The sequence below is a fragment of the Rhopilema esculentum genome, chromosome 9 (assembly GCF_057945365.1).
Source record: "Rhopilema esculentum isolate cy_ngs chromosome 9, ASM5794536v1, whole genome shotgun sequence".
Classification (NCBI taxonomy): Eukaryota; Metazoa; Cnidaria; class Scyphozoa; order Rhizostomeae; family Rhizostomatidae; genus Rhopilema; species Rhopilema esculentum.
In genome coordinates, this window is record NC_142823.1 from 4566654 (window position 1) to 4582237 (window position 15584).

Genomic DNA, 15584 nt, shown 5'->3' on the forward strand with positions numbered 1-15584 from the left:
TTTATGACTATTAATCATGCTTATTTATGACTATTCCCTATTACAATGCATTGGAGTGCTGTCGGAAATAGAGAAAACAGAAATGGCAACCACAGAATTCTTCTAATTCTTCTTTTAGAAAGAAAGATCCGAAAAGCTTCAATTCTTGGCAAAAATCCTCGGAACACCCTGCGACCAATGAAAGATTTTGAAAAAATAAAGGTTTCCGGCCGTAAGGTACAGAAATATCCCCCCTCCCCCCAAAAACAATGATGGTTGAGATACCTATTACTTACCCTAGCTGATAAAGTGACATTGGACGGATTTCAAGATTTGAAACTGTTGTTATTCAACATTGTTTCAAGGAGGAGAGGGGGATGCTACTTAAGTTTTGCGAAATTTTAGCTTGGTGTACCAAGACTTTTGGCAAGGATTGTTGTTGCTGGTTGAAGCAGGAAAACCGGTAATTGTAATAATTTCGTGGGAGTAATTCAGTATATGACTTCTGAAAGACGACTTATCCCCAACACGCCTATGTTTGTTAATCCAACTCAGGTACCGTGAATTTGGTATTGAAAACCAATAAAACAAATACAGTTAAAAGAAAGAAACTGATATTGTAAATGATTCAATCATGGCCACTAATGACAACGAGGCATGAGCCTTATACTCAAAAGAGGCGGGTTTGTATACGCTTGTGGCTAATACTCTTATTGAATGCGTCTACGTACGCTGTCACTCTGTTTATGAACCCACATGGCTTACATCTAATCTGTTTTCGTTTCAAATCGTTCTTATCAGGTTTACAGGCTTTTTAGATCCACGTCATGTTGAGGGTAGCTTTCAAAGGTTGCGCTAGGAACATGTGTTGAGGGTTATTTTTCAAAGATGACTGTAGGAGGGGGTAAGAAGTGAAACGGTTTAGGCTACGCCTTTTTCACTGTTAGAAAACGCCTTTTTACCAACAGGGAACGCTAATTTCATCCATAGGAAACGCCCACGAGTAACTTCTAGTTATGTAAAAACAGTTCCAAAATTATAGGAGAATCCACGTCGCAAAGTTTAATGTAATCCTCGAATTTAGACGAAGTACAAAATCAATCCTGCCGAGAACTTGGTGAGGGGGAAGGTGGAGGGGGAGGGGGAAATGTTTGAGGATGTAGAGAGGCATTTCTAGTTGTTGTTTGTTACTGAATTTAGAAAGATCATGTTTTAACTTATAGAAAGCTTCGAGAAAACTGGAAAGTGTTATGGGAGATCTGCAGCAATGTCTTATGTAAACTACTTTATTCTACATGGTCCTCTTTGAGGTCATTTTACAAAAAAAAGAAACCTTTCCCAGCCCTATAGACCTGACAAGAGCGCTTCCTCGGTGTAAGAATATTTTAAACTCGCAGAAGAAGGGACGATAGTCATCTCTGTCTTAGGAATCCCACCTTCTTTGAGTCTACAAATTTTCACTCAGCTTGGAAAGAAGTGCTAGTGAGGTTAATGAATTGACAAATTAGGCAGCTGCGGAGTACAGAAAAATTCAAATTAAAGTGGTTGAGCAGAAAATGTATAGGTAAAAGAGTGCAAAAGATGCAACTCCATTCAATAAAATTAGCCAGAAAATTAAAAGCGTTAGAGGAATTTGTAGTTTTCTCCAAGTCTGATCAGGCACGAAGACAGCTGGATCACGAGAGATGACCTGGCATAGATGTCTTCTATTAGAAAACAAATCAACAGTAGACAGTAATTTCTTAAGGTGTAAGAAATGAGACACTACAGACCTGTTGTTGCTGCTGCACATTCTACTCTGCTTTTTACTGCCTTGAAAAACAGACTGGCTTTTTGTAACTAACTTGTCGCGTGTAACTTGTTATACTAATGGCTCAAAAGACAATGCTAGGATGACCATCAATCGAGAAAAATTGATGGCTACCAAATGTTATATAGTGGCACATCCGATAAATGTTCCGTTCATCTTTGTTCAATTTTCTTTGAATTTCACGGTTGCCACTTCTTAGGAACACTTCAAGATTGTGACATAAGCCGATAATAACAACTAACTAGCTTATGACGAATAAAGGAAATATCTCGTCAAATGATAACGAGTTATCGCAGAATCCATGCATGCGTGATAGGAAACTTAAAGGGAGAAGTACGATGGTTCATTGTCAGTGGAGAAGTCGGCAGCGTGTGATTATGGCCTGGGTGAGATTATAGCCTTTTGAAGTACAGTGCATTAGTATTTAAAGGAAGCCCAAGCAATACTACATGGTTTTGGGGCAATTAAAAGGTCAGACAGGTTAGAAAGATTTGTGCAAACCGACAAGAGAAACAGAGGTCAACACGTCTCTGCTACTGCTTTAAAGAGGTGTCTTTGACACCGTATATCTTTCGCAAAGTCCTTCTTAAAGGAGACTAGATAATCCCGGACAGCCGAAGTACTGACCTTATAGCAACATAAACAGCCACCGCCCCCAAACAACTTCAATTTCGATATCGCTGCTGTTCAAAATGGGGATGAGGCCGAGAGGTCGCACTAAATATGCAGAGCAGGCTATCCGTGTTGTTTGAATAGTTCATCGCAATAGCTGTGTTCTAGCAATTTTATTGTATGAAAGGTACGGAAGAAAAAAGGTGTGAAATACAAGCATATATGGAGCTCTACAAGATTCCTTCTTGGCTTATTTTTTTCTGTTTTATCTACCCTTTATTCCTTTGTCGGTTTTCCCTTTTCATTAAAACCAATTAATAAACTAACTTTTCTTTAAAACTTCGTGATAACAACGGCGATTTGAATTAACTAAGGAGACCATTTTTTTCATTATGAATAAATTGGTTTCCAAAAAAGGCAATTATTTGTGTTATCTTGCAATAAAGCAGAGAGATAAAACAACACGTGGAATCGAACTTTATAGTTTCTTATCTTTTTGCCTAATTAGAGATAAATCAAACAAAAATAACTGTATCTCAATTGGAGTCTATTGAATTAATTTTTTCATCATCTGTTGCAATAGTTAATGAGATCGTTTCAAGGTCAGACATAAAGAGGTTTCCCAAGACCACGAGAAATGATAATGGATCTAGACGAGTGTCATTGTCTCATTTATCAATATCATGGTCATAACAATTGCTTGTGGGACAGCAAATCTCATTTCTGAAGATAAGGTTTGCAACAATACGTTGTCTGGTATTATAACACGTCCTGGTAGAAATAACATTATAAATGTCAGTGATGTAGTGCTATCAAAATACCAAGGGTTGGTCTTGCGTAAAATGTTGCGAAAAAAAGCAAAAATAGAGATTTGCCAATTTTCGGAAACAACAAGGGGCTCAGCCCCCTGAAACCCCTAGCACTACACCCTGATGTTGATACGTATTTATGCTTGGGCTTATCTTTGAATGTGCCGATTCTTTATTATTCTGATACTTTTAAATCTTATAATGAACTTTTGCAAGGAAGCCTCTTTTACAAAACAAGCCTCTTTTGCAAACACGCTTACTAAGTGTGCAGTTTTGACGATTGCCGTTGAAGGACGGTTATAAAGCCAACTTGTCAACAAAATGCTCAGTAACTGAAACTTCTGAGCAAACAGCTCATGTGAAATTTCTATTAACCTTTTGCCGTGCTAAAATTTTGTATGCGATGCATAAAGATCAGGCACCACGGAGCAGGGGGGGGGGGGGCTGGGGGGCTTTAGCCCACCATTTTTTGCAAAAAATGCTAACGATTAAGTAATAAACTACCAGTAAAGCCTCTTTTTATACGGTTTTAGCCATCCTGGTTTTCTTAGACCCCCCACTTTTCTCAACGCACCGCGGTGCCTGAAGATGGTAGCTTTAGTCACATTCTGTGCTTTAGTTTAGTGTGTAAGTATTCACACATGCAAGTAAGAGACTGTCAATGAACTGTGGAAGAGTTTGGCTACCCACTGCAAGTGTGTAAGAATAACGAGGACCTAATAAATAGGTACTTCAATCAAGATATCGAAGGCTTTATCACATTGACTTCAGATGTATAAGTCTTCATTTCCTGCCATGATGCAAAAAAAATTTTTGAAGGCTGCTTTCCTTAGCCAGCAAATTTTGTTCTATCTATTTCCCTAGTCCAGTGCCGTCGGAGAGAAATTCATATTGAGGGGGGAGGGGGAGCTGTCCATTGTTTTCCTTCTCATTTAGTACACCGTTATAAAGGAAACATACTACAGTTTGACAATTATTGGGGGGCTCCAGCCCTCCAGCCCCCCCCCGGTTCCGACGGACCTGTAGCCACGTATGCAAAATATTAAAAGCCTTTTAAAGGGCATTCATGTCTGTTAGCTATGTTAGAAATCTCCCGTATCCGTGTTTCTTGTTTCCTTTATAAATTTGCAGCGGCAGATTGGAGACAAGCTAGCCACTGGGCACAACTGTCTGTGGTTGCTTTTAATCTAGTGGCACGTGCATGAAGCATACCTATAGGCAGCTTAGGCCAACTTTAAATCCATAAAGGAATCCGTAAAGGACAGACCCCTACAAAATACAAGTTAGAATAACATATATCTGTTACTGTAGAGACACTAAATGATAATTAAGTAGATCGCAAGGTTTCGGGATTAACTCAAAGACAGAGTCTATCATCTCGAAAAGTTTAGAGGAGCTTAGGCCTAGTCCCCTTTCGGCCTTCATGATTCAAACCCTTATACCTGAAACATCTTTTGGAAAGACACTGACGTAGTTTCTTACTTAGTATCCAGGTAGTAACTTCTTAATGCATTCAAGACTCATGGGAAGATAAATCGACTTTCCTTTATCGCAGACTAGGCATATAAGCACAGTATTAACATTTCATAACAACATATCTATCACGTTGGTGTAACTATTGGTTTGTGGGAAACACGTTCAAGCGATTGAATGTCTATCGCGTTTTTCCCAGCACAAGAATATCAGTTTGTATTCACTACTGGTTATTTTCCAAAGAATGTTTACAATGCAGACAACATACTCGTTGTGTATGCAATGTTGTGGCCAAACCACCTGTAGATCTGATTCAAAAATGAAAATGATGACGAGGCCATGGTTATACAAGCTGGATGAAAACTGATGTACAAGCATGAAAATGTCGCCAATATGATTGGCATTGAAAAGATACAATTCATCAAAAATTGGTGTGGTTTTTTGAATTATCAAAAACTGTACACCAACGATGACGCAAGTCTGGAAAAAGTCCAAGGCAACCAGTTGCATAGATTAATCATAGCAAAAACATGATACGAGACTCATTACAAATTTTGTGAAATTGTAAATTACCACCAGAAATTTAAGAATGACTTTTAAAAGATTGTGACCTCATGCTACCATAATTACAAACATCTTAATGCCATCATTGGAAACCTTCTATAGATTTAAGCTGCCCCTCCCTTCATACTCGTACAGAACTCGTTTGGAAAGCAGTTTACTGTACAGGTTTAATTGTATATACTGAAACGATTCATCATGTATGAATATTTTATATATGAAATGAAATGAAAAATAGAGCAATATTGAATATCTGACTCTTGTCTTCATAGCTTTACATAGATTTAAATTTGAAGTAGTTGTATTAGGGATGAGATGAAAAGCCTTTATTCATATTCGTATTGAAGATAAATCAGCTTTATAGCAAATTTGTCAATTTTGATATCCAAATGTTCCACGAAGCGTTACGCATCATTGCAAAATGTAATAATTTAAGTAAAAATTATACTATAAAAACTCTATAAATTTATTAACATTAGAAAAACTTATGTTAATAAAACTGTTGATATTGCCAAGCGCAATTTTACTTAAATTCCTAGTTTTATTCTATTACATTGTTCAGCACTCAAGCTAGTATATTTAAGGAATCTGATTGGTTGAAATAAATCTGCCAATCATTGACCAAATTTGACCAATCGAGCGCACTGTCAGAAAAGTCATTTTTTATCGCAGAGTTTGTTGCAAATTATTTATGTTGCAGAAGCAATCTTGTATGATCCTAGTCAAAATATCTTAAGAATAATGAAATATTTTGAAATAAAGTTGTTTAGTTCAGAAATATCAATACTCAAAACACGAAGATTGTTTTTTAATCTCTTATTGATAATATTTACGTCACAAAATTCATGGCTTGAAGTTAAAGAAGGCTTTATGGTAAATATTTTGACTATGAAATTCAGGCAAATTTTAAATGTTTCTTCTTGTATAAACTTTGATATTAATTTGATGATGCCGACACAAGAGGAAAATAGAGAGGAAATAGAGGTCCTTCGCTTCATCTCGACAAATATCTCAAAAAATAAAGTGTCTGAGTTTAAAAATAGATTAAAGCGACCAGATATCTGAGATTTGGAGTGCACAGAGATTTTTCAGTAGATATGAGCATAAACATAAAACACGAATCCTAAGTAAAAGCATTTGAATGAAAAAGAGTACTAGACATTACGGCAGAAAAGTAAAATATTTCATCAAGGTCTGACAGTTTTATCGCAGAAAAGACGTAACGTCTTTATCGCAGAAAAGACGTATGAAAAAGCCAGAATAAAAAAACGACTTATGATTATTTCTTTTATATGCTAGCAGGAAGAAATTATCTCGAAATCTTGTGAATGCAAAATGCAAGTAGTTGATAGACTTCATATATCACGCAAGTAATAATTGTGATAATCGATCGAAGAGCACGCTAACAAAAAGAGATGTTACTCTTTAGGAACCTAGGAGATGTAGAGGCTAGGAAGGCTGCCGCCCCCTTATAAAGAAAAATTTATCGCATTTCAAACTCGATTTGGGCAATTCCATCTCAACAAAGTTAAACAATTCGGGCAAGATCCCTTCCTCCTAAACACTAAGCATCCGCTACACCAACGTTACTCTTCTGATGATTGTAACATAAAGTATCGGCCTAGAGTTTTGTACTGCGCAATCTACAGAATCTTGCACCAAATGGTGCCCTTCTTACAATCCTGCTCAAAGCCGAAGCAAATCTACGTTTACGCTTGTGCGAACAAGTTCTTCACTAAGGCCAACGTAAAACTACATTGCACAGTTAGGAAACATTAAAAAACATTGGCAGCTTGCTCAATGGTTCAGGGAAAGTGGAGCAGCAATTTCGAACAGTAAACATCATGACAAAATATAAACATTTAACAAAAGCACGAAAGTGCCTTATAACCCTGAAGTAGAGACAGAATCCCATTTGGAAATATCCACCAACAAAGCACAAATTTGGCACTTTCTGAATTTTTTCAAAGTACACAATTTTTTAAAAGTCGTTTTTTCAAAAGTACGACAACATTAGGTTATATTTTTTCAAGGGTCTTTTAACTTTTGGCCTCTAAAATTGCTATTTTACGCCTTAACAAGAAAATATATGAATATCCAAAGCGGCTTTTATTCGGGTACCGTCTGCTGCCGAATGGTGACATGATGGTGCGCATTCGGACATAGTTAACTGACGAAATTTAAACATTGAATTCTGTTAACAGTCACTATAACGCAAGAGAAAAGGAATCAAACATACCTTGCTATGCTTCTTTTCTGGCAGAACAAAGCTTTGAACGACAACGGTCGGTTTGCAGCTGCTGATACTTGCTTCAAGCTGTCTGCGACTCGGAAACTGCCCGTTTGCAACGACTCCGTAATGAGAATTCGCTCGTGACAATCTCGTTTGCCGATTAAGCAAACCAACTCTCCGTTCTGACGCCATGGATTGTTTTTTCTGCAAAACAAGGTCAGTTGGATAAGCCTAGTTCGACAAGTGAGCGCTGCTCTCTGTTTTTAATATCCTGTTAGACTGTGGCAGCAAATAGAATTCGCTAGCGTTACGCGCTAGGCTCGTGTGGGAAGAGATTATTTTGGCGCTAATTCCGAAGGGTCATCGTCAGCATGTATCACGCAAGCATATGCTTAAAAGCAAAGTAACTTCCATGTTGAATCGTCGCAAAGATTTAAGTTTCAAGTGTTTATAAAGATTCGTGTTTGCCTTTGTGTCCCCAAAGCATTGTTATAAAAGTAATACAAAGTTATCGGCAAATGATATAAAGAAAAGTGCTAGCAATATTTGTTAACAAGAAAGTCAAGAATATAGTCGTATGTAAATGGGATTTATGCCAATTAAGTTTACAAAAACAAAGGTATGATGAGAATGAAGGCGTGTTAAGCTCGAGTGCGGTAGATTTCAGAAGCATGGTACCAGATAATTAATTGGCAGGAAGATATGGAAGGAACTTAAATAAAGATTCTTCATACTTTCATAAAAATTCTTCTTGTACAACAGTTTTTATTCATGACGCAGTAATTAAAATCGAATAGGTCTAAAAAGTGTTTTGTTAAGACAATGCAGCAAAAATTTAATTATGAGTTAGAGAAAAAAAATTTTTAGTTTACCAGACTTAAGAGGATAATTCAGAGAATTGGAAAAGAAATTGCAAGAAAATTATAGGAAGAATGAACAAAAAAGAAATGAAAATAGAAAAGAAAGGCAATCGTTGAAATAGATGAAAAAGAAATAATAGAAAGAAAAGGAAAAGGAGTTATGACAAGCGGAACTTTAAATAGGAACACAAAGGTGGAAGGGGGGAGGGGGGGGGAGGAGCAGCAAAGAGAACACAAAAACATATAAAACGAATGGACTAGCGAGGAAAGAAATAATTGAAAAAGAAAGTTTGCAGAAAACTATTTCAACAATATTTTTGCCCTTCTCTTATGGTCCAAGAGCATAGCTTGCTGTAGCCTGATAACCAGCCCATTATTCCTTTAGAATAATGGGCTGGTTATCAGGCTAAGCTTGTTACTTTTTGCTTAACACCCCTTTGATATGATACCTATTTAGCTGCTCAGTCATTACAAACTTTTGAGCAGTGTTCGTCGAGAAGATCCTTCTCTTGTTAAAAAAGGCATATTTCCTCATGATTAGTATCACACAATCAATGCTATCTTGTCGTTATAGTTTAAGAACTGGGTATTTGCATCCATTGGGAGAAAGTTGTGTAATTTTACACCTTTAGCCCCTCCGGCTGCAGCTTTGCTCCTATGTCTTACCAAAATTGCGTGGAAAATATTACTCGTGAATGCAGAGAATCTAATAACTTCAATTCCACAAAAGCCGAAGAAAAACAGTATGCCAGGCCTGTAATCAATAGGCTTATCTTGCACTTTTATTTAAGGATTAGTTTTGTTCCAACCTCTGAAGAATCTGAATGCATCAATGCCTACGTCTGCATACTGCTGTATCAATGTTTTTAATAAGAAATTACTTAGAACTGGAGGAAATTAAAATGTTGATTTACATATTTACTAATTAAAATATGAATTAAGCATTTGTTTGCGAAGGGGTGGGAAAGCAAAGAGTCACTGTAATCGGAATCAAGCAAACAGAAAGTTGACAAAAGCAGGTCTTATGTAGAAAGAGTTGCGATGCCATCAAATATTTGACAACTGAACAACGACTGGAAAGTATCATTGTTTCCAATGCTAGATCACGTGCACCGTCGTAGGTATTCACACAGAATAGGAAATACGTATTTTTTATTCTGTGGTGTTCACAACCTTTGCAGACATATAACATTAAGGAAAATTTGGGTAGTTTATATTACAAAAGGTGTGTGGTCAATCGGAACCATTTCAGCATGCCGTAGTCAAGGCAAGTACAACTGGTCAAGATGTGCCTAAAATCTTGCATGCGTTACTTTCCAAAACAATCAAACGTATTTTGATCTGTAAAATGTTGATAATTTTCAGGCTTTAAAAATGCAAATATATCTAGCAATTTTCTGTGACAAAAGTAGCAACGTACACTTTGGAAATGTACTAAAACGGCAAGGAACCTAATTGATATTTATAGTTTTATCTTTAGGTGGGTTGGGGAATGGGGGAGGTCTGCAGTTTCCCAGTAATGGTCAAACTATGTTCGTTCACCTTAATTGCAGTGTGTTGCAGGGTTTGCTCTCATCAGACTTTTAATCCTGAATGGCAAAGGTATTACATTTATTATCTATCTAATGTCCTCCGGGGCCTATTGTGTATACAATATCGAGGAATCCCATGTACTTCAGGAAAAATATTTTCATTTGTCAATTGGATCAAATAATATAACAATGTATTACTGCCTTAATACTAGCAGCTTCGACAGTTTCCAGCAATTCCACTAATGAAAGCAATATATCTAAGAATCTCTCCGTTTCTAACGGAATAACGGTTTACAGTCGATTTTTTCAATGGCCCTTAGGACACATACCAAGAAATTGAGGATATCTCCGGGCCTGTTTCCTTAATCTTTACTCATCTCTGTTACTCATTATATTTTCCTGTCTGGATTACCTAAAGAGAAACTGGCTGATACTCTCAAACGAAATCCACTTATGAAGGCAACGTATTGTAGATTCCCAAAGAATATTTTTGTACATTGTTCTAAATGTCTTGATTTCGGTCCCATTGACGTCATATTCAGTCCATTCAATGCCATTCTATTCTTCTTTTATTATCTGCAGCAGGAAATAATATGCACAATTCTGAAAACAAGTTTGTCTGTTTCAGGCCCCGTTTACGATACCGGGTTTACTTCATTTTGGACTCGTTTCATACCACAATCATTCTAGTTGCCGACGTAGAAAATGCTACAAAGTTTGTGCTATCTCTTACAAAAGTGACAATACTAAGTTGGTATTTGATTTCATACAATTTTGATGACATTGTCACAGCCGATGCATTATCCCTCCAAAAATATATTCAAAATGCAGGAATCGGCTGAAATTCAGCTGCTCTGGGTACCAGAAACAAAGAACTAGTCACACAAAAAAATGTTTCCTTCCCATTCTCCGCATCCCACTCATTCTTTGCCACCGCAGCCGCATCTCCCTGGATTCATGAGGCTCTGGTACCCAGGGTAACATCCAGATAGACAAGACGCCGAGGTAAGGAATATATGAGGTAAGGAATATATGATATTTCAAAAGAAGATAGAAATGATGTATGATTGTTTCCGAAAACGCTTAAAAGAAAATTGGACATTTCCGGACAGATGATTGCATTGGGCCATTATTCATTCCTGGTCGAATATCCAAAAGTTTTCCTGAAAGAAATTGTCTGGTTATGGTTCCAGACAATGGAAACAAGAGGACAAATCGTATCTTCCACTTGTTTTTTATCGCTTTTAAAAAACAAATTCAATTATGGATTTAAGAATCATTTAAAATTTCAGGTTTTATTTAGTTCACATTATTTAGTCTTCTAGCAAGTTCCCACAGTGTTAGCCTGAGAAAGATTTTTATCGTAGTTTTGATCAAGCTTTTGTAAGGAATTTGACCAGAGTCTTCACGGCTAATTTTCGTGAGAGTAAGCCTTTAAAGACAAAATTCGAAGTATCACAAACAAGTTATGTCATGATTTTATTGACTTTGAAGGGAGAATTGAATGGTTTGGTTGTTGGGAAGGTGAACGCTATTTGGCTAAAGGGAATATATTTTGATTTGACTCTTCTGATTTGATTCGGACGTTGAAGACTTGGAAAGATAAATAGAAAAGCGAACATCCGGATTCTGAATCGTTCTTTGAGACAAGAATAGCTTTTCCGTTAGACTATTTTGCCCGATTAATCATTTGTAAAGTAAGCAAAAAAATACCTCCGGACACTTCAGAACCATGCGAGACGGTGGCAGACATAAGGAAGGCCTTTGGAGGGCTCAAGTCCAACCATTGTGCATCCATTTTGGAAATTTGGGTTTTCAAACACCTGATTTCATGAAAAGTCTTTGGTCTTGATGGTAAACTTTAGGTTTGAGCCCCTTACCGACCTCCCAAAACAAGAACCTTAATTTCCGCCAATAATTTTGGATAGGGTTTCAAGCAACTCGATTTAAATTTCATGTCATCTCTAAAAAGGTGCACAATTTTACATTTAATTTGCCCCTTTGCCTCTCAGTTTCCGCAGTAAAAAATTCCAACTTTTTAACCTCTTTTAAAAATTAGTAAATCAGTTACTACAATTAAGAGGGTTTCGATGTAAAACCCTCACAGAATACGTGTCCGAGCTAGTAGCATGTTCAATGTGGGCTTACTCTGGTCTTAACTTAGCCAATCAGCGTAGAAATAGCTTTGGCTAAACCAATCAAATCACAAAACAGCTCTATTCAAATCAGCATTTTGTCAGCAGTTTTGACGATAGGGCACATTAGTACAACCAGGTATTTCTTCCTCAAATGTCTCATGACACCCTTTTCTTCAAACTTTCACCGTCTTCTGATTCGATACTGTCTTATGCCCATAAGAGCCATGAATGCTCCTACAGCACAATACATTTTGCGATGTGAAATCAACGCCATTGATTTTAACTGTGCATGTGCATTTGATTCAAATTTTGAAAACCAACGGTCCTTCGAACAAATACAGGTTCGTTTCCCCAAAAATCAGCAGCTTCGACGCTAATTTCGATGCATAAAACTACAACTATACTGCCTTTACAAAATCGGAGTAACCAAACCTGATTAAAATATGTATTAAGCTTTTGGCAAAGACGAAAGATAAGAAATAAGCTTTTGGAAGGAAAATTTAGTTGAGAAGCAGATTATTCAGTTGGATACCTCTAAGACAGTAAAATGGTATAAGGTTGTTTCTAAGAATTATGAGGGTTCCTTTCAGTTTTAAAAACTGGATCATTGTCGGACACTTTGAGCTCGATGTGAAGCGCTTTCCAAAGTTTTGAGAGGCAGGGTGCCTTTGTTTCTGATCGAAAGAATTATGGGGTAGTAAAGAAATAAAGGTTTCTGGCTTAATATTCTATTGGTCTGAAGTTAAAAAGGGGATTCAAAGAAAAAGAAATTTTCAATCGAGTTCGGTGGAAAAGCCTTTATAGACGTGTTGCTGTCAATCTTGCAAAAAAAGGAAATATCAACAATAACCGGGCTGTCTGCTGGATTCTCAAAGGAGAACCTGCCATGACGTAATCGTACGAAAAACGGAAAGCAAGGATGTTACTGTTTACGCCTGAACAAATCAGAGGGTAGATAAAGGCAGTGTCCGACATTGATGATTTTTTAACAAAACACCTAAGTTAATAATCATGAGACTTCGAGCAGAGTTTGTAAGTTTCCATTTCTAGTTAAATAGCACGTTCAAGCTTATTCCATGGGCTCCGATGCAAGTTGGAAAGGGGGGGGGGGGCAAGGGAGATTTTAACAATCAAAACATAAGAATTTTTAAAAAGCTCTATTGTTTTGCAAAAAAGTGGAGGGGCCAGGGCCCCCCGCCCCCCCCCCTTCGTAGGAGGCCCTGTATTCTACCCTTGAAACCATAGCTTTAATAAGGACAAACCCTAAAAAAGGTTGAGTCCAAATCCAACGGTCTTTACTCAAGCATTCAACGGTTCAAACCAATGGGGCTTAGCCCTTATCGTTGTCTCTTCTTTTTCTTAATTCAAAAGTTCAAGCAGATTTTTTCTAGCTTTCCTTACGAGATCTCTGTCAGTGGGTATATAAACAAGAGTACATGAGCCAATAAAATAATTGTCACTTTGCGGAGAGATCTTCAGTCGAGCAAAAGGATTTAGAAACTTTTAAGGATTTACAAAAGAACAGTAAGAATAAGAGCCTCTGTCAGAAAAATGATGTCGTTTTCGGCAAATTTCTAGCTCCATGACATACAGGAGACTGGAGGGCACTGAATAGAAGATACGATCATAAAAAATAAGTTAAATCAAGTAAAGGTCTACAAAAGATTGACATCAACCATACCTGCTTTGTATAAATCCTATTCTCCTTCAAAATGTTGTCCAACCTTTTTGTATGATCGGGACATCAATAACAGACTCTGAAACAACACCAAAATCACTCAAAGCTGGAACTGATTTCATTCACTCCGACTCTCTAACTCCTATTATCTGGCGTACATACAGCGCAGTTTCGAATGGACAATAAAACGACCGGCAACAAAGGCTGTATGTTCACGACAAAGCCGGAAATCGCCCGGCGAAGGAATATGAATGCCCACAAGCCTTAGTGAATTTGAATTGAAGAGAAATAACCTGGGAAGGAAATTATGTATGGATGTGCTGTGAACACTTATTGTTGCCTGTTGATTCATTGTAAAGTGCGTTAACTTAAGAAGAGGAAGGCAAACAATGTAATGCGATAAAGACGAAATAAAAGAAAATTTAGCTGGATCAGAATATGCAAATTATTAGGGCAAATACAGGTTGTGATGGAGGAAAAGTTGTGTTGTTTAAACCAGCGTATTAAATTCTGATCAAATTCCTTTGTTTTCGAAATCCCACTAATAACACAAGTACTTAGCCACTCTTGACACCCTTGGTAAGAGGCTCTGCGATGGACCAATAAGGAGAAGATTTCACAGAACAGCATCCCAGATTTAGGCAGAGCTGTAGTGCTAGCGGGGTAAAGGGGCTGAGCTCTCCTGTCTGTCTCAAATTTTTTATTTTTTTATTTTGCCGAGAGCTCTCCGTGTTTCTTTTCGACACCAGATCCCTGGGCTTGAGTTTCATTCACACGATGCAATTTTGAGGTAAAAAAGGATCGCGGAGACTAGCTGTAAGTTAGAGGTGTTAATTGATTATATAGGGCTGGAAAGGGATTCCGTCCCCTCTTGCTAATTCCAAAAGCTGGTGGATTTTCACTTATCCCTTTATTCTTCGAGACAGTTTCTTGCTTTGCTTTTTCCAGCATCGCACCCCTGGTCGATGTACACTGAAAAATCAATTTATTTTACGAGTTTTCTGATTCCTATATTGTTATATTTTACCGGTAGACGACTCCTTTCGCAGAGTCTTAGAGGAGAGAGGCAGTGAAAGGAACATATTCCAAGTACAGTGACATCAAGATAGCAACCATGCATACAATCTGTGTTCAGCGAAAAATTTTCCAAAACTCCAACAGAAGCTCAAGGAAGAGATGTTCAAATGTAACACGATAACAGCTTTTTCATCGCCAGCCCATTACCAAGAAGCAACAGCCACACCCCCATACATTTAGAGCATCTTCGTTAATTAATTAAGGGTCCCGAACTATAAGCGCTCCAAACGATATTTATATCCAAGTTCAACTCACCAAGTTCGAAAAGTATTAAAGCTCTTCAACTTTCGTTTTTACAACTCAGCCCTCCCCCTTGTTTATGAAAAATGTCATTTTTACAACGTGCTATTGTTTTTAACATGCTCTACATCCTTGGGTGGGATTTCCTTGTAGTACGCAAAGGGGGCCCTGTCTCAGTTCATCTTTTAAGGCCCCGGGTGCCTCTGTAACCATGCTGCCCCGTACACCTGTATATTCAGGCCTCCGTTGGCGGTCTTTGCGTCATTGCGTCATTTTCGCCAACCAAACAAGAGTGAAGGTAAAGAGTTTTGCTAGTGCATTCAAACAAGCTGCCAGCGTCATTTTGTAGGCTAAAGAAATATACGACTGCAATTCATGGACCCGAACTCCATTATTCAACAACCTTGGTTAATAAAATCGTTTAATTTGTGTCTATCTGATTCTCATTCCTCATTTAACAATAGTTAATCACACCTTGTCTATGTCATCATAAGGTCTATACTATTATTGTTGTAATTAAAAGGTTATAAAGACGCTTGTTAGCGATTCACGTTGTCATCACCATAGCTAAAGTGCTTTCTA

The 15584-nt window shown here is 37.5% G+C and overlaps 2 protein-coding genes across 7 annotated transcripts in view; both read right to left on the reverse strand.

Annotated features, from left to right (window-relative positions):
* LOC148959556 (uncharacterized) overlaps positions 1 to 13947 on the reverse strand; it is a 38234-nt gene extending 24287 nt beyond the window's left edge. The window contains exons 1-2 of one of the 3 annotated variants that reach the window (XM_065205658.2): positions 10199 to 11246; positions 7484 to 7681 (exon numbers count right to left, since the gene is read on the reverse strand). In XM_065205658.2, coding sequence (XP_065061730.2) covers positions 7484 to 7669 — 186 coding nt within the window. In that variant the 5' untranslated portion in view covers positions 7670 to 7681; positions 10199 to 11246. Of the gene's footprint in view, positions 1 to 1751; positions 7463 to 7483; positions 7682 to 10198; positions 11247 to 13688 lie in introns of those variants that run through there. The other 2 variants (XM_065205654.2, XM_065205662.2) reach the window with 2 other exon arrangements.
* LOC135688709 (ornithine decarboxylase) overlaps positions 13686 to 15584 on the reverse strand; it is a 77969-nt gene continuing 76070 nt past the window's right edge. For all 4 annotated transcript variants that reach the window (XM_089109897.1, XM_089109896.1, XM_089109895.1 and 1 more), the window contains one exon: positions 13686 to 13764. The gene's annotated coding sequence lies outside the window, so the exon portion shown is untranslated. The remainder of the gene's footprint in view (positions 13765 to 15584) is intronic.